Source organism: Colias croceus, chromosome W, assembly GCF_905220415.1.
Source record: "Colias croceus chromosome W, ilColCroc2.1".
NCBI lineage: Eukaryota > Metazoa > Arthropoda > Insecta > Lepidoptera > Pieridae > Colias > Colias croceus.
In genome coordinates, this window is record NC_059567.1 from 1545723 (window position 1) to 1569034 (window position 23312).

Consider the following 23312-nt stretch of genomic DNA (forward strand, 5'->3'; position numbering starts at 1 on the left):
TTAGCTGCTCACAATATGTTGCCCCCTTGTCGCACTATTGCAGCGACTTATTTCGGGGGCCCATACAGTGAGAGGGCGAGTCACCACCTGCCAACATATTTTTACTTTCTTTTAGTAGAAAGGCAGGTGCCATAGTTTCCCATAGTCCCCAGTACCAGTCCATTTAGCATCCCAATCCATAGCCCAATTATTAAATTTCCATACCCTGCAATAGTCCTACATCGGCCGCGGACTGCCTAGGGCTGTATCTCTATAGTGCAGTCATGGGCAGGCTGCGGCTGGTGTCCCCCAACACATTAAAAGTCTCAAAGGGCCTCTGCGTGTTGGATCCGTATCCCCACGTAAGCCTTCCAAAGATCCGGGTACCGTCCTTCTGGTGGTACCCGAGTATTATGGAAATGAGAAACATAATAATAATAATAAGGGCGTAGGGATGTGACGACCCCATCGCCCACGGTTGGGATATCTATTGTCTACGTGATAATAGATATTCCACCCGTGCAATCAGTCAACCCGCAGGACACCTTGTGGCGGGGTGTCGGGGAGTAGCGACCCCGCGGGAACCGAGCGCTCCCGGGGGAGGCCCCTGTCTTCATCTCCGGCTTGCCTTCACCGGCCGGTCGGAGTGAAGCCTGACGAGGACAGGACCCCCACCTCTGGCTTGCCTTAACCGGCCGGCCAGAGTGGAGTCGCGAGAGCTTTTAGCTCGAAGGGTGGATGCGAAGCGTAAGTGGCGAGTGGGCACGTGATGCTGGACCCTCAGGGAGCGCGTGATCGGAGTTTAAAGTCCAGGGACGCCTCTCCACCCTTAGCTGCTCACAATATGTTGCCCCCTTGTCGCACTATTGCAGCGACTTATTTCGTGGGCCCATACAGTGAGAGGGCGAGTCACCACCTGCCAACATATTTTTACTTTCTTTTAGTAGAAAGGCAGGTGCCATAGTTTCCAATAGTCCCCAAATACCGGCCCATTTAACATCCCACTCCATAGCCCAGTTTAGTTTGTTTATCCATATTCCGAAATAGTCCTACATCGGCCGCGGACTGCCTAGGACTGTATCTCTATAGTGCAGTCATGGGCAGGCTGCGGCTGGTGTCCCACAACACAGTAAAGTTCTCTAAAGGGCCTCTGCGTGTTGGATCCGTGTCCCCACGTAAGCCTTCCAAAGGGCCGGGTACCTTCCTTATGATGGTACCCGAGTATTATGGATTGAGATACATATAATAATAATAATAAACACATTTATTGTCAGAATCATAAAGTGATTACAAAAATTGATTTACAAAGGAAAAACAAATAAAAGAAAAATAATAAGAAGCTTATTCCAAAGAAGAAGTAGGCAATGTGGCAGTGAGTGACCTGACAAATGGAGCCAACTCAGTTTATGATGGCAAGGTGATTAATACCTTACCACCACTGATTTTCAGTGACCCCAAGGTGACTATTGGAGTTTCAGTGAAAGATATATTTCTATTAATATGTATATAATATCAGTATGTAATTATGTATATAATGTAAATAAATAAAGTGAAATTATGTATACAATGTTAATAATTATAATGAATGATTGAACACTAGCTGTACAAATGTTGTTTTATAATGTTCTTATTTAATTTAGGTGGTAATGACTACCTGATGATGAAAAGGAAAACAATAGAAGCGTGTTGCTCTGAAAGAGAGAATTTTTTATTACATCAATATTACAGTTACATATTATAGTTTAAAATTACACTTCTAAGACTTTAATCTTAAAAATAAACTCACCTGAAAGAGAGAAACAACATTTAAAGCTATTGTTTTACAATTTTAATTCAATTGGTATAACCTCCTTATTTCTTAGTCGCACGTGACGCAGCAAGTGATCTTTTTAATTATAGAGTAATGTCAAACCATAGTGTACAAACACCCACAGAGTAAGTAATGACAATTGACAGCCAATTTTAAAGGAAGTCTCACATGAGAACTTCATTTAACACTAGAGCGCTCGCGCCTAAAATTTTCCTTGAGTGCACGCGTGGGTTACATATGTCACCCATAACGACGCCCTTTTTTTTCATAAGAATCGTAGTTTAAAGAGTAAACGAAGTACTTATTTATGAATCAACTTTATTTTTAAGTGATGAAACAAAAAAAATATCAATATTTTCTCATTTTACTTAAATTATGAGCTAAACATAAACCTCTGTGAAAAGTAACTAATTTTTTACTTATTGTGATCAATCAGTTGTTTTTACTTTGGAAACTACAAATTTGATAAAAATAATCATCTAATTATACAGTTTAGGAATAATTTGTTCTTATCCAATAAAATTTTATTTTCAATAAAAAATAAGTATGTCCTAGCACTCGAATATGAGTATTTTATTTGGATTTAAGTTACGATTATATATTAATAATTTCTTAAAAGTATAAATTTATCATAAGAGCAGTAAAAAATAAAAGGGGTATACTTGATTTTCACTCGTAATTGTATGATTTCAAAAACTTCCTAGAACGCTCGCGCGGGGGACATGCGTCACCCATGTACTTTTATATTTTCGCAGATTACACTTCGTTGCACCAAGGAAGCTATCACGCTGCTAAAATGTCCGGTGATTGATAGTCGGGGAATACCTGAGACAACAACACTCAAGCACGATTCTTTAAAAAAATATTTAGCAATATAATACACTGGGTGACCTATGTCCCCCGCGCGTGCGCTCTAGTGTTAATTTAGATTATTATTTGATACTAAGTAATGTAGAATTTAAACCACATTCATGTTTTCTTCAGATTTTAAGATTTTCTTATCAGAGTGTTCAATTTTAATGTAGTTAAATTTTATAAGAGACAATAATTAAGAAAATTTTAAAATAAAGTGTCACGTATTTTTTTAAACGACGAATGACGAAAAACGACCTAATCGCGGACGAAGTCGCGGGCAACAGCTAGTTATACATAATTCAAAATATTAACAATCATTTCAAATGTAAACAATATCAACGTCATCTTTTGAAGTCATCACCGTAATATGTGAGAAGTTTCCATAATGAACTATATAATACCAACTTGTACATAGTCATAACAAATTGTATCCAAAAATACCAAAAAATAAATTAACAAGCTAAAATACCACTAATAGTCTAACTTACAATTAAGACATGTGATTGCAATTATGCTTATCTATATTCACTAATACTTTTTTAAAAACATAATAATAATATATTTACATAATTTATCAACATAATGCTTCAACACTGTTTTAGTGAGAACTATAACTGTGGAACTATTTATTATTTATTGTTCGTAACATTTTACAAATACGGCAACAAGAAATAAGCGGTGAAAGTCCTAAATAAGACATTATTCATTAATTCTTGTCGTCTTTAAACTTTACAACTTACAATTACTATTCATGCTTTATTTATTTACTAATTTTACAATTAATGTACTATATTTAAATAATTTCAAAAACTATTACTATTTAAACAAAATATACGTACTAATTTTTACAATTAAACACTATAGGGAGATACCGACAGTAATACTCGCTCCTCATTGGTTAACGTACTTACTGACTTGCTCCTATTGAGCACCGTGCGGTCTTTTTTAACCGACTTCAAAAAAAAGGAGGAGGTTATCAATTCGGCCGGTATGTTTTTTTTTTTTTTTTTTTTAATGTATGTACACCGATTACTCCGAGGTTTCTGAACCGATTTACGTGATTCTTTTTTTGTTCGATGCGGGATGGTGTCGAATTGGTCCCATAAAAATTTTATTCGGATAGGCCCAGTAGTTTTTATTTTATGAGCATTTTTGTCTGTAGGTATTTGTAAATTTTGCAAGTGCAAGTTTGAAGTCGGTTGTTTTTAACGCAGTTATCACTTGTTGTCTTATTTTAAACTACACTAATTTATTTTACAAAGCCTATTAACAACGACGTTACGTCGATCGCTAACATTCTCCCCCTCGTGCATAGCACTAATCTCTGTGATTAGCGATCGATGATATTCCACTCAAGTTGTTGTAGTTTGTTATCCCATCAGGATCAAATTTTCTATGTTTCCAATTCCCATGTTGTGTGGAGGGCCAACGTACTCCACGATTAATTTTACCATAGTTAACATTAGGCTTTTCTTTGATACTATGTCGTGAGGTAACTTCATTTCTAAATGTCTTTGTAGGAGACATATTATATTTTTTACATCGGGCTCTCTCTTTCATGTGTTTCTTTCTTTTGTTAAATTTAATCTTAAAATCACGCATTGTAGGTGCGTAATGTAAAATTTGCAAGTCACTAGGAATTTTTTGTTTAAAATGAGGCGTTATATTGCCTGCACTTTCATAGAAACACGTATTCACAATATTTACTGACCTCGTGTTATTTTCGTCAATCCCATGAAGTACCCAGCCTAGCGCTGTTCGTGATGCCACCGGTTGTCCTGTTCTTCCTTTTCGTATTTGTTTAGACTCCATGAGTCTCCAATTATCTTGCCCGATTAGTAACAAAGGCGCTTTAGCCTCGTAATAAAGTTGTTCAGCAAACTCACGTAGATGGCGATACTGTTCGATACGTTCTTTGATAAGAAACTGCGGGGCTAGTTTTAAATGGTCCACTGTACACACTTGGTTTATTTGTCGCACTTTGTCACTATGTACACCTTTTAATTTTAAGTTCAACACTACAGATTGACTATTTACAATGTTTTTTCCACTCACAGTTTGTAATACAAGTTCTGTTTTTGCACCACTAGCGCCAATACGATTTGCTACTGATGAATCTAGCAATGTCACTGTAGACCCTTCGTCTAATAAAGCCATGATCTTTTCAGAGCCCTTTGGCCCAAAAACTTATACTTCAACCATTTTCAAGTAAGCTCGTGACATATTTGTTGCACTTACGTTATTTACTGCATTCGTTATTGGTTCGCAAGGCACATGATCGCTGTTTCGCTCTTGCACGGCGTAATCTACATGCAAAAGCGAGTGATGCCACCGTTTACATTTTTTACAAGGTGGTTTTCTACAATTTTCCTTTCTATGTTTTCCTTTTAAACAATTGAAGCACACACGATTCTTTTTTACCACATCCCAACGTTCATGTGTGGATAATTTCATAAATTGTGGGCACTCACTTAACACGTGGTCTTTCTTGCAGTGAAGGCACGTGTTCTTACTTTCACTGATACTATAATTTGCCGTATGTTCATTCGTTACATTGTTTGCTTCACTATAATATACATTTTTTCGATTTGTTCTCCAATTATTGGTGTCGCCAAGACTCACATGAGATCCACATCTATCTGCTTCCCGATTCAACCATTGTGAAACACGTGTTATATCGGACACACTATGTTCTTCGTCGCCGATGTAGTCATACCACCGATATAGAAACGATTGTGGTAGCTTATCTAGTATTATTTTCACAATATGTGGCGCAAGCAAGTACTCAGGTCGCTTAAGGCCCTTAATAGCAGCGACACTATTATTAATTTGGCTCGCAAACATACATACATCACGTGGATCATCGGTTATTCTTCTCAATGCTTGTAGTTTGTCTAACTCAGCTAGAACTAAAGCGTCTGTTCTACCGTAGCGGCGTCTAAGCGAGTCGATGACGTCATTCGGCTTAGCGGCTGAATAAAGCAAGCTTTTTATTGCTTCACGTGCACGACCCTTTATTGCCCTTCGTAATCTCGCCATGTTTTGTACATCATTAAACAATGGGGCTGTATCCTCATAAACTGTTTTGAATGCAATCCATTCATCACTACTGCCGACAAAGAACGGCAATTCGTGTATATAATTCGGTTGCGACGCCGCCGTGTTATTTTTTGTGCATATAACTTCTTTTAATGCATCCGCCAATGTTTGCACTTCGATGAATTTTGATGTAACATTTTCATTTTTTATGTCAAGCGAACATAAGTTGGCAGCGCGCTCTCCATCCAATACCGCTGTCTTTTTCGTATTTTCACAGCACTCCGTCGTAAATTCGTTATCATCAATCGTAGAGTCATCAATTTCTTCATCGCATTGTGCAATTTCCAATCTAACACGCGATAGACGTGCAGCTGCTTGTGCTACTTCATATTCCCGCTGTAGCACTTCCTGCTCAGCTTCCAAACGTCGTCTTCGTGCAGCTGACTCTGTGGAGCGTATGGACCTCGCTTTTTCACTTATCGCCCTGTAATAGCGCGCAGAGGTCTCTTCCTTGTTCTCGGCAGTCTGTTGTATGTTCAATGTGTCTGTCGTCATAGCAATATTAGTCGGCGTTTGTAAGGACCGACTATCATCCTCTTTGCTTGACATCTGACGACCTTGTGGAGTATTCTTCTGCGATCTCGTAATTGGCATTTTCACGCGTTTTCCTTTTCAATCGAAGGACCATAAAATACAGTATCTGGCCTGTATTTAACCAAATTGTAATGCAGAATCCGGCTCGAAGGACCAAAAATGTTGTAGCGTGGAACAATATATGCGACAGTGTATATCGCGGCGGTAGACGCAGTACGAGCGTGCTCATACGCAGGTCACGCGATATAATATGTGCACGGCCGATAAACAACGTATGTCTATCTCCGCTGAGTGAACGCCTTCGAACGCTGGTTCACGCTCACTCCCGACGCTTCTGCTAGCGCCAGTGAAAACGTAGTAGGTGCCAATACAACTCTCTGCTCGTATATGAGGAACGCGTATTTCGCGGTGCAAAGCACGCGGGCTTCGCAATAACGTATAACGGCGAAATAAAACAGCAGCAATTCTTCCTTAAGTAGCTTTCGAGGGCTGGTGATAGTCGCGTAGGTTACTTGTGCTCCGTACCGTTGACTCCCGAGAACTTGACTGAGCTTTACTTCACTTGACTCTATTACCTACGCTCGACGGAGGGGTTACCAAAGTAAAGTTTTACCGCACGGAGAGCCGGTGCTCTCCGATAAAATCATACGTTACTTGTACTATCTACCAGCCCTTTTCTTGCTCGTAACTTTATTAAATTCCAACATAATATGATAATACAAACAATTATTATATAAAACAACCAAAAATACCTTTACAATGGCATACAATTTGTCTTATAAAATAATTATAAACATATACAAATTCAAAGGTTACTACCAAACTTGCGCATAATTTGTAACACACTTTTCCTTAATTCAAGTAAACTACTTATTATACATAATTCAAAATATTAACAATCATTTCAAATGTAAACAATATCAACGTCATCTTTTGAAGTCATCACCGTAATATGTGAGAAGTTTCCATAATGAACTATATAATACCAACTTGTACATAGTCATAACAAATTGTATCCAAAAATACCAAAAAATAAATTAACAAGCTAAAATACCACTAATAGTCTAACTTACAATTAAGACATGTGATTGCAATTATGCTTATCTATATTCACTAATACTTTTTTAAAAACATAATAATAATATATTTACATAATTTATCAACATAATGCTTCAACACTGTTTTAGTGAGAACTATAACTGTGGAACCATTTATTATTTATTGTTCGTAACATTTTACAAATACGGCAACAAGAAATAAGCGGTGAAAGTCCTAAATAAGACATTATTCATTAATTCTTGTCGTCTTTAAACTTTACAACTTACAATTACTATTCATGCTTTATTTATTTACTAATTTTACAATTAATGTACTATATTTAAATAATTTCAAAAACTATTACTATTTAAACAAAATATACGTACTAATTTTTACAATTAAACACTATAGGGAGATACCGACAGTAATACTCGCTCCTCATTGGTTAACGTACTTACTGACTTGCTCCTATTGAGCACCGTGCGGTCTTTTTTGTCTTATTTTAAACTACACTAATTTATTTTACAAAGCCTATTAACGACGTTACGTCGATCGCTAACAAGGACATTATTACACAAATCGACCTAGTCCCACAGTAAGCTCAATTAAGGCTTGTGTTGTGGGTACTAGGCGACGATAAATATAATATTTAATAAATACATATATAGATAATAACACCCAGACCCAAGAACAAATAATTGAGTTCATCACACAAATATTTGCCCTGACCGGGGATCGAACCCGGGACCGTCGGCTCAGTAGGCAGTTACTTTACCACTGCGCCAACCGCGTCGTCAAATATAGAAATAGACTTAATTATAACGTCAGAGCTAGTAGTATTCAGGACAGACACATTAACGTGATTATTACTTTTAAGTGAAACTAGACAACCGGAGATGAAAATTCCATTCTGAATTTCGGTTTTTTCTACGAAACCAGTGGTTACTTTAGGATTTGTGACATTACACTCAATAATCATTTCGGATCGAGCCGGAACAGTGTATTCAGGTTTGGTAAAGTGGAGAGGAATTGTGTAATTATCTATCTTCAGGATATTGGTCTCATAATCGATTTTAGCATTTTTAGACTTAAGAAAATCATTGCCAATAATTCCATCAAAATTAATATCAATAGAATCAGGAATTAAATTAAAATCAGTGATAATAGAATGATCTGGGAATTTAAAATCGAATTTAATTTGATCAAGGCTTTCAGTATACTCAGATTGTTTATCGATACCTTTGAATTTTATAATTTTAGGTATCAATTCAGGTTCATATTGCAAAGATGATTTTTTCAAAAGTGAAATAGCTGCACCAGAATCAACAAGAAGTACTAAAGCCTTGTCTGAGTATGAGGATTTAACATAAACATGAGGTAAGTGAATTTTACTATTATAATTAATTTCATAAATAGCTTCAAGAGATTCTGAATTAGTATTGTTCTGAGTTACTCTATTTGGAAAATTAGGAATAGAATTGCAAGTTGTCTTTACAGAATTATTAGACCGATAACCTTTCGATATAGGAGGATTAGGAAATGTAGAATAGGTAGATTTAGTACGGGACTTTTTCGTGTTAAATGATTGAGGAGTTACATTTGACTTAGGAGATTGAATTGATATACGTGATTGAGTTGGCTTACGAGATTGAATAGACACACGAGATTGAGTCGATTTACGAGATTTAGTAGATATAGGAGATTGAGACGATTGAGTCGATATGGGAGATTGAGACGATTGAGTCGATATAGTAGATTGAGACGATTGAGTCGATATAGTAGATTGAGGCGATTGAGCCGATATAGTAGATTGAGACGATTGAGTCGATATAGTAGATTGAGGCGATTGAGCCGATATAGTAGATTGAGACGATTGAGTCGATATAGTAGATTGAGACGATTGAGTCGATATAGTAGATTGAGGCGATTGAGCCGATATAGTAGATTGAGACGATTGAGTCGATATAGTAGATTGAGGCGATTGAGCCGATATAGTAGATTGAGACGATTGAGTCGATATAGTAGATTGAGACGATTGAGTCGATATAGTAGATTGAGGCGATTGAGCCGATATAGGAGATTGAGTCGATTGAGCCGATATAGTAGATTGAGACGATTGAGCCGATATAGTAGATTGAGACGATTGAGCCGATATAGTAGATTGAGACGATGTAGGAGATTGAGCCGATATAGGAGATTGAGCCGATATAGTAGATTGAGCCGATGTAGTATAAGATAAGTCATAAGTCACGTCGGTTTGAGTCGATGATTCCGTACGACGCGGAAACGGAATCCTTCTTAGTTTAAAGAGTCATTGTTACTATCTTCACAAATCTCATGAACTTTGTGTTCAGAGTGATTTTGTCGCCGAGAATTATTATATTGGCGCTTACGACATTCCGTAATATTATGGCCTGCATGCCTACAATATCTACAAATTTGAGAATTAGAAAATGGTGCAGTAGTATTTGAGCTAGTTGATGGCTTTGCATCATGCGAAACAGTGTGAATATTACGTTTAAATTGACGATTGAGGAAACAAGACCTTTCTGAGTGACCTAGTTTCCCACAAGAACTACATTTGGGCCTCTGTTCAATAGTCTTTGATGACTGAACGTAGTTGTACAATTTTTCTTCTTGCACCGCGAGATTTATAGCATCACATAATGTCGTAGGGTTACGACATCGAACAATTGTGGATTTATAGGACGGCAACCCTAACAAAAAGGTATGTAAAGCAAGGTCTTCCGTGCTAGCTATGCGCCCTTTTAATTCGTCCGGATTTTTAGTTGAATGCGCGATATCGGTTTGAAGACGAGTAAGGAATGTCTCCAGTCGTAAGCTATATTGCGAAACAGTTTCAGTTTGTTTTTGTTTGCAATTCTGAAGGTCTAACAAAAGGTGATCTCTATGTTTAGTTTCACCGAAAGTAGCCTTTAAAAATATTTTTAAGTCCTGCCAACTATCGAAAATTTTCAGTGAACACGCTAATTCGGCTTTACCTTCTAATTGCGATATAATAAAACGATATAGTATGTCTTTCTGCCTACTGGATGTAAGGTTTATCGCGCTCTCGCAATTCTTAATAAAAGACGATGATTTTTGCCTATCGCCGTCGAAAGGTTTTATAAATTTAAGTAAGACATTAAGCGGAATATTTTCGATTTCAGAAATAGTAGAACATTCGGACTTAACCTCGCTCTTAGGCCGAGATTCATAGATCGCACTTTAACTTTACTTTGATGGAAAGATCTACTTTCAACCAAAAATATATTTCTTAGTCGTGTCAAGCTCATCTTTACTTTCCAGAAACTATACTTTACTTAGTAAAGGCTAAGGAGCCGATAATCATGACTTTGGTCGCAAAGTAAACTTTACATGACTATGCGTATAAATCATGTAGGCCTACATTTTAAACCAGTTTCGTAGAACAGAAACACATTTTAATATGGTTGGGTTATAGATCGAAACGTCATGTCGAGTAACATTTTTTTGTTGATGTGTTGATCGTTGCATCGTTTCGTTTGTCTTATAACATTTTTATATTTTTCTGACGAATTTTGCTGTGTCTACCGGTTTTTTATATATTTATACTATAATCTTCGTACATGATGGTTTTTTTTCTAAACATTTAATTTTTGATATAAAATAATAATGTTATTATTATATATGTTTTTTATGGAAATATAACTTAATTTAATAATATTATGTTCTCAAAAACATAAATTATGCGTATAAAGTAACAGTTACACGTCTTACCCTGTACTTTACTTTGGGACCGTACTTTTCTAAGGAAAGTCAAGCAATTCTCTCTGAAATTAAATATGTTGAAAGTAAACTTTGGTCATACAAAGTTTACTTTGTGAAGACTCTTTTGCGGTAAAGTAAAGTCACGACTGTGAATCTGGGCCTTAGACATCTTTAACAATGATAAAATATATTATAACGTAATAAAATAAATGGCAATAAAAAGTAACGAAACACTCACAGGAATGCGGCGATGACGACACGCAGCGACATATGACACCCTATTGTGTCGGCGGCGCGATGTATTCTTGTTACCGGGTTTCGTAATACACCGGTATAATAGCCTTTGTGACTCGATGGCGAGCTATGAGGCTTGATGATGGTTGGCTGGCTAGCTGGCTGGCTAGCTGGCTAGCTGGCTGGTTGGCTGGCTGGCTCGGTGGCTGGCTAGCTCGGTGGCTGGCTGGCTGACTCGGTGCCTGATAGTGAATCAGACACAGTGGAATCCTGGCAGCGACGGCAGCAGCTGGTAGCGGCGGAGGTACAGGTGCCGGGCAGGGAGAATCCTTCTTCAATTGGCAGCGGGCGGTACTAGTACCCTCGTGAAGGGCGTCGTAGTGGGCCCACCGTGTGAATCAGGTCGACCTTGTCAGGGTATGGGCGACCAAGGGATAAAAAATCCCCTTTACTTCTGACACCAATGTTAGTTTGTGGTCTATTTGTGTTTTAAAAAAAACACAAAATTAGTAAAAATTATTTATTTTCACAACACAACTTTTATACACACACAATATATATATTTCACTTTACGATTCACAATATAGAACTTAACGAATTCTATGATATAGAATAGGGATTCGTCCCCTGCACCCCGCGCAGTTACTGGTACTGGTGCTCCTCTCAGGCTAAGCCGGTGAAACCGTAGCTTATGTGGTTATGCGACCATTAAGAGAGAAGCCCCTAAACTAAGAAATCAACGCGTTATATATGTTACAGTCAAAACCCTGAACCAGTCAATAACGTTATTGACCGGTAAAATCAGTTAATAAGGATATTGGCTAAGGGCGTCGGTTAATATCCTTATTAACTGATTTTATCTGATTAAACCAGTTAATAACGTTATTGACTAAGGGCATCGGTCAATATCCTTATTAACTGATTTTAAGTCGAGACATCTAGTCAATATAGGTTTTAACCGACGTGCCCAGTCAAAACTCATAAAAAGTTAAGGACGTTAGTGAAATTATACTAGAAAATCATTTAAAAAGGTTCATAAAACTTTTTAAACTTTTTTATATTTAAGAGTTTTATGTTTTATTAATTAATTCGGGGTATTGTTTGTAAACTGCAACCACGCGAGAATACGTGCCCCAAAATATTTTTGAAGATGGCAATTGTGTTTTAATAACAATTACTAGGTTTCCGCCCGCAGCTTCGCCCGCGCAGTCAAAGAAAAACCGCATAGTTCCCGTTCCCGTGGGATTTCCGGGATTGCGTTAGTTTCTGATTTGACGGAGTGACCTGCAGGTGTACTTCGAAGACTGCTACTGGATCTAATAGACGAGTAGAGCTACGAATGCCGAGTTTGGACTCGTTTTGTTAGTTATGTCGAGACCTTACCTCCGGACTTGATGGAGTGACCTGCAGATGTACTTCGAAGACTGCTACTGGAACTATTATACGAGTAGAGCTAGGTGTGCCGAGTTTGGGCTCGTTTTGTTAGTTATGTTGAGACCTTACCTCCGGACTTGATGGAGTGACCTGCAGGTGTACTTCGAAGACTGCTACTGCAACTAATAGACGAGTAGAGCTAGGTGTGCCGAGTTTGGGCTCGTTTTGTTAGTTATGTCGAGACCTTACCTCCGGACTTGATGGAGTGACCTGCAGGTGTACTTCGAAGACTGCTACTGGAACTAATAGACGAGTAGAGCTAGGTGTGCCGAGTTTGGGCTTGTTTTGTTAGTTACGTTGAGACCTTACCTTCTGACTTGATGGAGTGACTTGCAGGTGTACTTCGAAGACTGCTACTGGAACTAATAGACGAGTAGAGCTATGTGTGCCGAGTTTGGGCACGTTTTGTTAGTTATGTTGAGACCTTACCTCCGGACTTGATGGAGTGACCAGCAGGTACTAACAAAACGTACTAGCTCTACTCGTCTATTAGTTCCAGTAGCAGTCTTCAAAGTACCCCTGTGATGTGTGGTGTGCGTGGAGAGAAATAAAACGAATGATGGTTGGTTATACACTGACTTTTATTAGAGAAATTACCCCTTTTTATAATAAAATGTAAATAGGTACTTAAACTAAATATCTATCCGATTACAGGCGTCGGATTACTATCTCTAGTTACTAATTAAGGAGAAATAATATGATATTCCAGTAACAATTAAAATAATTAAATATAATATTCTTTATAGTGCGAGTTTTCTAAAGAACCAATACTTTCGTGATGATATGCTGTTGATTGTATTTGCTTTACTTCTAACAATCTACAAACATCTTTCATAGTTGCTGAAATGAACTCAGTACCTCTGTCAGTTGCAATCGTCTGTGGAATACCGTAACGTAAAATAAAATTATCAACGAAAGCACGAGCTACTGTGTCTGTTTCCTTATTTGGTTTTGGGTATGCTTCCACGTATTTCGTCAACTCACATTGTAGTGTTAGTATATAGGCATTTCCATTAACATCTCGTGTTATTGGACCAACTGTATCAAGAAATATTTTTTCAAAAGCTGAAGATGCAGTGCTAGTAATGCACATAGGTTGCTTCACTTGCTTATGAAATTTCTGCTTTTGACATTGCTCACACTTATTCACAAAGTTATATATGTCATTGTCCATATTTGTCCAGTAGTAACGTTTCTTTATGTTATTCGTCATTCTTCTTATACCAGCATGTCCACTGCTTGGTAATATATGAAAATCATTTAGTATGACCTTTTTGTCATCCATATTTTCTATTTTTACTACACCTTTTAATATGCATATCCGTGGTCCTTGCCACTTATTTATATTTTTTACTTCCTGAGCTAGCTCTTTTATTAATTTTTCATTTCTTTCATTTTTTATTATGCATAATTCTTGAATATTTTCTTTGTTACAGAATTGTTCTAATTCTCTCACTGCGAAAGCTCGTTTCAACCATGATCTAGAATTAGGATTCATTGTAACCATATTCCTTGAAGGTGTATACATAAATGTTTTTTCTTTACTATGGACATTTTCTGAACATGTCTCGTTCTTCGTATATTCGTTAGTCTCCAAATTGAATTCTATCGAATTTTTTGTCCGTTTAAGTATTTCTACGACTCTTGGGTGATCAGTCCAATCGTCAGCTTTTTCATCGTTATCCTTCTTCTTATTTTCCATTTCATCCATCATTTTTCTTTGTTTTCTAGTCATAACCATGAGGCAATTGACTTTATTATTAATAGACTTTAGGTCGTCCGTTGTTAATACTATACGAGATAAAGCGTCTGCAGCGACATTATCTTTTCCTCGCGTGTATTCTATTACAAAATCGTATTCTTCTAAACATAGCCTGAATTTGGTAAGTCGACTCGATGGGTCTTTCATGTTGAATAAGTATATCAATGGTCTATGATCTGTACAAATTTTGAACTTTCTTCCATAAATGTAAGGTCGAAAATATTTGATAGCCCATACAATTGCCAAAAGTTCCTTTTCTATCACAGGATAGTTTCTTTCAGCTTTGTTTAAAGTACGACTGGCATATGCTACTGGTCTTTTGTCTTGATTTGATAAAACAGCTCCAATCGCTAACCCTGAAGCGTCTGTATGAATAATGAACTCATTACTTTCTTCAAAATTTGGATATTGCAATAAAGGCGGGTTACATAGTGTATGTTTTAAAGTTTCAAAAGAATTTTGACAATCTGTAGTCCAATTGAAGTTAACATTTTTTCTGGTTAAATTATTTAAACTTGCTGTAATGTTTGCAAAATTTGGTATGAACTTTCTATAATAATTGGCAAACGCAACAAACCTTTTGACTTCATCTGCGTTTTTAGGAGTTGGATAATTTTGCATGACTTTAATCTTTTCTGGATCTGGTCTTATACCTTCTGGTGTAACGATGTGACCTAGGTACAAAAGATCTTTTTTCAAAAAATTACATTTTAATGGGTTTAATTTACCGGAAGGAAGTTAGCGCGGAAAGTTTTTTTTTTATTATTATTAATATCTCAAAAAATTGCTCCTTAAATGCTCCATCAGAATCTGTAATTGCTCCACTTCTTTAATTATTAGTTTATTTATAATTAATTTAAAAAAAAATCCAAATACTGAAAACTTGATTTCCCTATAGATTGAAAAATATTCACTTTTCATAAAAAAATTTTTTCCAAAAAAATTGCTCCCGATTTGCTCTATCAATTACAAAAAAAATTATTTAATTTTGATAATTTTTACAATAATTAACTGAAAAACTATGTTTGCGTAGTAAACTACTGCGCTGTGACGTCATCAATTATTGTCGTTGCGACGCATAAGGGCCATATTTACATGTATCAGCACTGCAGCGATATGTATAGACCTTAATGTTTATGTTTTCTTATTTATATTATTCACTAGATTTCCGCCCGCGGCTTCGCCCGCGTTTTCATAGGAAAACCCGCATAGTTCCCGTTCCCGTGGGATTACCGGGATAAAACCTATCCTATGTGTTAATCCAAGTTACGGTCTATATGTGTGCTAAATTTCATTGTAATCGGTTTAGTAGTATTTGCGTGAATGAGTAACAAACACACACACATCCTCACAAACTTTCGCATTTATTATATTACTAGCGGTCCGCCCCGGCTTCGCCCGTGGTACATATTTCGCAATAAAAGGTAGCCTATGTTCTTTCTCAGGGTCTAAAGATTGTCTGTGCCAAATTTCATCAAAATCGGTATAGTAGTTTATGCGTGAAAACCATACATACATACATACAAACCTTTCCTCTTTATAATATTAGTATAGAAGTATAGATTAGTAGGATGGTATTACTTAAAAGGTTATTAATTATTATCATGTAATTATTTGGTTCTGATCACAGATCACAGAAACTAAAGGGTTCTGATGATAAGAATTATAATTTTTGTTTTATTGAGTCTTCAAGTTAGGATTGCAGGTTCGAATGATAATAATTTTTGTATACCATCGTATATATATTACATATAACATAATATGGAGACATTTCATCATGTCCACAACAATATCAAGGTTAGTAATAAATATTTCTACTATCAATTATCATCAAAGTATTAAATCGGTAATAAGTATTTTTATAATTGAATTTGAATTTCTGTTTACTATAAGAAAAATTAATAGGCACTTTTTATTTTAGGGTGTGAAGGGATTCAGTCAAGGAGTTTTAAATTATTGAAGAGTGGTTATTATTTAGAAGTAGGGTTCGCGAAAAAATTGAGCCCTACTTTTATATAATCACCTGAAAATTTTTCACTAGAGTATAAATAATAAAATATGTGCTAATTATAAAGAATTTTATTTTTGACAAAAGGTTTTACATACAAGACATAACTGCGTTAAAAACAACCGACTTCAAACTTGCACTTGCAACATTTACAAATACAGACAAAAATGCTCATAAAATAAAATACTGGGCCTATCCTAATAAAATTTTTTCAAACTCAAACTCAAACTCAAACATTTATTTATTCAATTAGACTTCTTTTAGAAGCACTTTTGAAACGTCATTACATATTTTAACATTTACCACCGATTCGGAAAGCAGTATCTACGGAGAAGAATCGGCAAGAAACTCCATAGTTGCTCTTTTTAATCATGTCAGTTTTTCAATTTAATTTTACAAAATACATTATATGTGTTATATGTACATTATAATCATAATATGCCAAAGAACTGTCCTGTGGTTTTTACGCGACAACCCTCCATGGGTTTTTATCGTCCATATATTCCTTAATACTGTAATAGGCTCTCTGAATAAGTACATTTTTTATATAAAGTTTTAAATTTAGAACTACTGAACTCTTTAATATTATGAGGAATTCTGTTGTAAAAGCGTATACCTTGACCCATAAATGAATTTTTAACTTTAGCTAGCCGGAAAAATGGAATTTCAATTTTATTTCTGTTTCTTGTGTCATAACAATGTCTATCTCCTACTTTTGTGTGTAAATAAGCGTTATTGTGTACATATAAAATATTATTAAATATATACTGCGACGGTACAGTAAGGATACCAGTATTCTTAAAGAGATCTCTTAGTGAGTCTCGAGCACGCAAATTATATATAGAGCGTATGGCTCTTTTCTGTAGTATAAATATAGTTTCTATATCTGCACCCCTGCCCCATAGTAGAATTCCATAGGACATAATGCTATGAAAGTAGCTAAAGTAAACCAATCTAGCCGTCTCTTCATCGGTGAGATGCCTTATTCTTCTCACTGCATATGCAGCTGAGCTGAGCTTAGCAGCGGTGGTGGTAATATGGGCCCCCCATTGTAGCTTCTCATCTAGTGTCAAACCAAGAAAAACAGTAGATTCCACAGGGTATAATACCTCCCCGTTTAAAATAATATTCCTTTTCACCTTATTTACATTTGGGAGGATAAATTCTACACAATTTGTTTTTTTTGCATTTAGTAGTAAATTATTAGCATTAAACCAATTTATGGGACCAATTCGACACCATCCCGCATCGAACAAAAAAAGAATCACGTAAATGATTTATTAAATAATTCACAAAACACGAAGATTGAATTTGATATTTTTGGCTTTATAAATATAAATTTATAAATATAAAGAATATAAACATTCGATCACGAAATTATGCGGGTTCGAGTCCCGCCTCGTGATCGAATTTTTTCTATTCTTTATAAATTTATAAAACACGAAGATTTTAAAAATGTAACCAATGAACACAATTAATATTAGATTAATTGTAATGGTGTATAAAAAGTATTATGTCCTATGGAATTCTACTATGGGGCAGGGCAGCAGATATAGAAACTATATTTATCTTACAGAAAAGAACCATTCGCTCTATATATAATTTACGTGCTCGGAACTCGCTAAGAGATCTCTTTAAGAATACTGGTATCCTTACTGTACCATCACAGTATATATTTAATAATATTTTGCATGTACACAAAAACGCCGACTTACACACAAGAGTAGGAGATAAACACTGTTATGGCACAAGGAACAGAAATAAAATTGAAATGCCATTTTACCGGTTAGCCTAAGTTAAAAATTCATTTATGGGTCTAGGTATACGCTTTTACAACAGAATTCCACATTGTATTAAAGAGTTTGGTAGTGCTAAATTCAGGTAAAACTCATGTAAAAAATATATTAGTTCAGAGAGCCTATTATAGCATTAAGGAATATATGGAAGATGAAAATGATATATTATGAAGTTAGATATAAGTTACAGATTATGTAATATTGACATGATTTTAAAAGAGCAACTATTTAATATGATTAATTACCTTAAAATGACATTAATAAGTTTTATGCTGGGAATAATAATATTATTATTTAATACTTAGTACTTACCTTATGTTGCTATTAATTATACTCTAAGAATGTCTAGGCGCCATATTTTAATTATTGAGTTTTCATCTAGCAAAATTTCAAGGAACAGATATTATTATGTACCTATTTAAATCATTCTTATTATAGGTATTTTTATAAACATTTCCCTACCCATCCCTAAACTCGTACGTTTATTCGTATTATTAAAACTTCAAGTAATTATCAATTAATTTGTGTTTCAGTCGTTTGTTTCATCTTTCGGTGTCAAGTTGCTATCGTTTGCGTTAGCGGGAACTACCTATGCGGGTTTTCCTTTGAAAACGCGGGCGAAGCCGCGGGCGGAAATCTAGTGAATAATATAAATAAGAAAACATAAACATTAAGGTCTATACATATCGCTGCAGTGCTGATACATGTAAATATGGCCCTTATGCGTCGCAACGACAATAATTGATGACGTCACAGCGCAGTAGTTTACTATGCAAACATAGTTTTTCAGTTAATTATTGTAAAAATTATCAAAATTAAATAATTTTTTTTGTAATTGATAGAGCAAATCGGGAGCAATTTTTTTGGAAAATTTTTTTTATGAAAAGTGAATATTTTTCATTCTATAGGGAAATCAAGTTTTCAGTATTTGGATTTTTTTTTAAATTAATTATAAATAAACTAATAATTATAGAAGTGGAGCAATTACTGATTCTGATGGAGCATTTAAGGAGCAATTTTTTTGCAAAAAAAATTTTTATGAAAAGTGAATATTTTTCATTCTATAGGGAAATCAAGTTTTCAGTATTTGGATTTTTTTAAAAATTAATTATAAATAAACTAATAATTATAGAAGTGGAGCAATTACTGATTCTGATGGAGCATTTAAGGAGCAATTTTTTTGCAAAAAAATTTTTTATGAAAAGTGAATATTTTTCATTCTATAGGGAAATCAAGTTTTCAGTATTTGGATTTTTTAAAAAATTAATTATAAATAAACTAATAATTATAGAAGTGGAGCAATTACTGATTCTGATGGAGCATTTAAGGAGCAATTTTTTTGCAAAAAAATTTTTTATGAAAAGTGAATATTTTTCATTCTATAGGGAAATCAAGTTTTCAGTATTTGGATTTTTTTTTAAATTAATTATAAATAAACTAATAATTATAGAAGTGGAGCAATTACTGATTCTGATGGAGCATTTAAGGAGCAATTTTTTTGCAAAAAAATTTTTTATGAAAAGTGAATATTTTTCATTCTATAGGGAAATCAAGTTTTCAGTATTTGGATTTTTTAAAAAATTAATTATAAATAAACTAATAATTATAGAAGTGGAGCAATTACTGATTCTGATGGAGCATTTAAGGAGCAATTTTTTTGCAAAAAAATTTTTTATGAAAAGTGAATATTTTTCATTCTATAGGGAAATCAAGTTTTCAGTATTTGGATTTTTTAAAAAATTAATTATAAATAAACTAATAATTATAGAAGTGGAGCAATTACTGATTCTGATGGAGCATTTAAGGAGCAATTTTTTGAGATATTAATAATTAAAAAAAAAAAACTTTCCGCGCTAACTTCCTTCCGGTGTTTAATTTCATATTTACTTTTCTTAAACGTGAGAATACATCAATGAGATTTTTATTATGCTGATTTAAATTTCTTCCCATCACAATAATATCATCCAGGTAGACTATGCATTTTTCATAATTTAATCCTGATAATGCAATTGTCATCGCTCTACTGAATGCGCTAGGGCTTGTTTTTAGACCCATTGGTAAACGTTTCATTTGATAATGTTTATCAGCTACAAATGCTGTATATTTTCGGCTTTCTGCATCTAATTTCATTTGATAATAGCCCTGATTGAGATCTAAGTGACTAAAATACATAGCTCCTGATAAAGAGTCCAATATTTCGGTAATATTTGGCAATGGGAACTTATCGTCTTTGATACAATCATTTAGTTTTCTGTAATCTAGTACAACTCTCCATTTCTTTTCACCATTTGCTCCTATTTTCTTAGGCACTATCAGTAATGGGCTGGACCATTCTGAAGTTGATTCCTCGATAATATCGTTGTCTATCATTTCCTGTATTTGTTTACTAATTTCCGCTTTCTGTGAATGAGGTAGTCTGTAAGGTTTAGAGTAAACTGGATTGGTATTTTCTTTTAGGTGTATTTTCTGTTCGTATAAATTGCAAGTGTTCAGTCGATCACCCGACAAGTGGAATATATCTGCAAACTTAGCACATATACTTGCAATACTTTTCTGTTCTTCTGTGTTCATGTTTTCTAGTTTCAGTAAATCGAATAACCTTTTAACTCTTTCTCCATTGTTTGTTACTTCTTCAAATGTAAAGCATTCAAACTCGTCTAAAGGTATTATTTCGGGTGTGAAACAATGTAAAACTACTTCTGTTTCCCTAGTATTCATAATATGTATCGATATTTTTCCATTTCTGGCTTTATTCAAAGTATTAGCTATGAATACTCCATCACACACCTCTTTTGAAGTTATTACACAGTTGCTAGTATGGTTCGTTTTTATATTAATTATTTTTTCACATCTGGGTGGCAGTTTTATGCTTGTTGTGTTTATATCTTCTGTTGAAAACATGTCTATTGGTATTGTTGTATACTTTGAATCTGTTTGAAGCGTTAATGTTTGGTTTTCAAAATTTAGTAATGATTTGTATCTCGACAAAAAGTCTTGCCCGAGTATACCGTCAATGTTTAATGGTAATGTTTTAAATATATGAAATTTATGTTCAAATTTTTCATTTTTACATTTCAATGTTAATTTTGTATATCTGTCTGAGGTTATTTTTCCACCAATGCCCTTAATTTGTGTTGTTTTTTGGGTAACTTTGTGTTTAGTATGTTGTATAGCAATATCTTTAATTATAGATAAGGATGCTCCAGTGTCTAATAGAAAATTTAGTTTTTTATGATTTATATAAAATTTTACTGAATTCATGTTGTTATAACTTAATACGAATTCATTATTGTCGAAAAAACCACTTCGGTATCGAGCTTTGCTCATCTTCGTCCTCTTCGTTTTGCGAACTTTGGGCCAAATTTACCTGCTGATGCTGGTTTCTGTTTTTATGAGTATATGGTTGAGTACTACGGGTATTTGATTTATTCCTTCCGTTTGTTTTACCTCGACCTCTTTGAAAATTCCCTTGATTCCTACCACATGAATAGTTGGTGAATGTATTCTTAAATTGTGTTTTTGGTGACCTTGAATTAGTATAGGAATATGATTTTCCACAGTGTCTAGATCCTTGGAGTCCCCGATGATAGGGTCTTCCTTTTGCAAAGAATACTTGGTCAGATGATGGAGAAGTCATCGTTACTTCCTCATCCTTTGCGCCTTGAATAGCGTCCTTTAACGAATTGTAATTTCGTGCAGCTATAACAGTTTTCAATCTGTCATTCCGTAGACCATCGGCGAATTTATGTATTGCCTGTTTTTCATTTATGGATTTCAGAATACTGAACGTGTCTGAATTTCCTTTTGATTGTGAGATGGTAAGGTTAACAAACAGTTGCTCGAGCTCTGTTCCAAATTTATCTATCGACCGATTTCCTTGATAACAATTTAATAGTTTTTTCTGCAAAGCGATTTCTGACTTAGTAGTTAGGAGGTGCTTTTTCATGTCACTAACCATTTCTTCTACGCTACTATAGGTATCTTTTAATCTTAATTTCGCGTTTCGTGACAACCGTGTCTTGCAAACAAATTGAATAAGATTTGTAATACTTTCTTTTGAAATCATTGTCACATATAATTCAATAGCATCTATTAACTGCAGAGTGACATTTTCTGTGTCGTCCATTACGGGCAACAGAGAAACTGCCGTTTTTAATTCAAATTCTGGTTTTGTCGACATGATTGTCATAAGATTTTTGATTTTATCAAAAAGACTATCTATTTCTAATGTTACACTTAATTCTTCTACTTTAATTTCTACCACTTGTATATAGTTTTTATACTCCTTGTATATTTGTTTAGCTACTTCGTATTTTTCGAATGCTGTTTCACTTTTAAGACGTTTAATTCCAAACTTAACTAAATATTGCTTAATTTCTAGCAAATCATTTAAATATTTTTGTAATATTATATTAGACATTTATGTTTATTATTATATATTTATGTATATTATTTTTTTAAAGCATAAGTTTAACTAATATCTTAATTATATTTCTACATAAAGGATAAACGTGATTAAATAAAAATAGATTAGAGAGAAAGGAAAAATTGCCACTTACAAGTATACTGCGAGTCACTGCACACACTAATTGCCACTTTTGAACTGGGTTTTCAAGTTGTGTTTTACTTTTTATATCCCTTTAAACCGAGGCGCGACGTGACTTCAAAACTATTTCCGTAGCTTGCCGCTGTATCTTCTTTGTAAGTCGCTTGTGCATCTTCTTGTAAACAGAATACGCCAATATTATTCCACAAATGACTGCTATTACCACGGTCAAATTGAACATAGTTTCTGATTTTTCCCAGGGTGCGATGTTGTTTGGTGCGTAGTTGTTCTGTCCGCTCTGTGTTATAAATACTTCTTCTTTTTCGACTTCTTTAGATTGCTGCTTGCCCATTTTGTCTTTACCAATCTGCGTATGTAGAATCTCTTTCCCAACTTATTTTGTATAAAAATAATTCTCCAATTCGGTGTAATTCTCCATAATAATTTATTATGAAGCCTTCGGCTCT

At 34.8% G+C, this 23312-nt stretch overlaps 1 protein-coding gene across 1 annotated transcript; it reads right to left on the reverse strand.

Moving 5' to 3' along the window:
* Positions 1–6555: 6555 nt before the first annotated feature.
* On the reverse strand, positions 6556–9713 carry LOC123704867 (uncharacterized protein YMR317W-like). Its single transcript, XM_045653360.1, has 3 exons — positions 9709–9713; positions 8831–9612; positions 6556–6701 (listed from the first exon to the last, which is right to left on the reverse strand). The coding sequence occupies exons 1-3, from the start codon at positions 9711–9713 to the stop codon at positions 6556–6558; spliced, it is 933 nt and encodes a 310-aa protein (XP_045509316.1).
* Between the last annotated feature and the right edge of the window lie 13599 nt (positions 9714–23312).

Bases quoted from the DNA above. Each gene is read 5' to 3' on its own strand.
- LOC123704867 (XM_045653360.1), bottom strand. The intron at 6,702-8,830 runs GTTATCGGTCTA...GTTATTGCGAAG, and splicing joins TAATCCTCCTATATCGAAAG to CCCGCGTGCTTTGCACCGCG.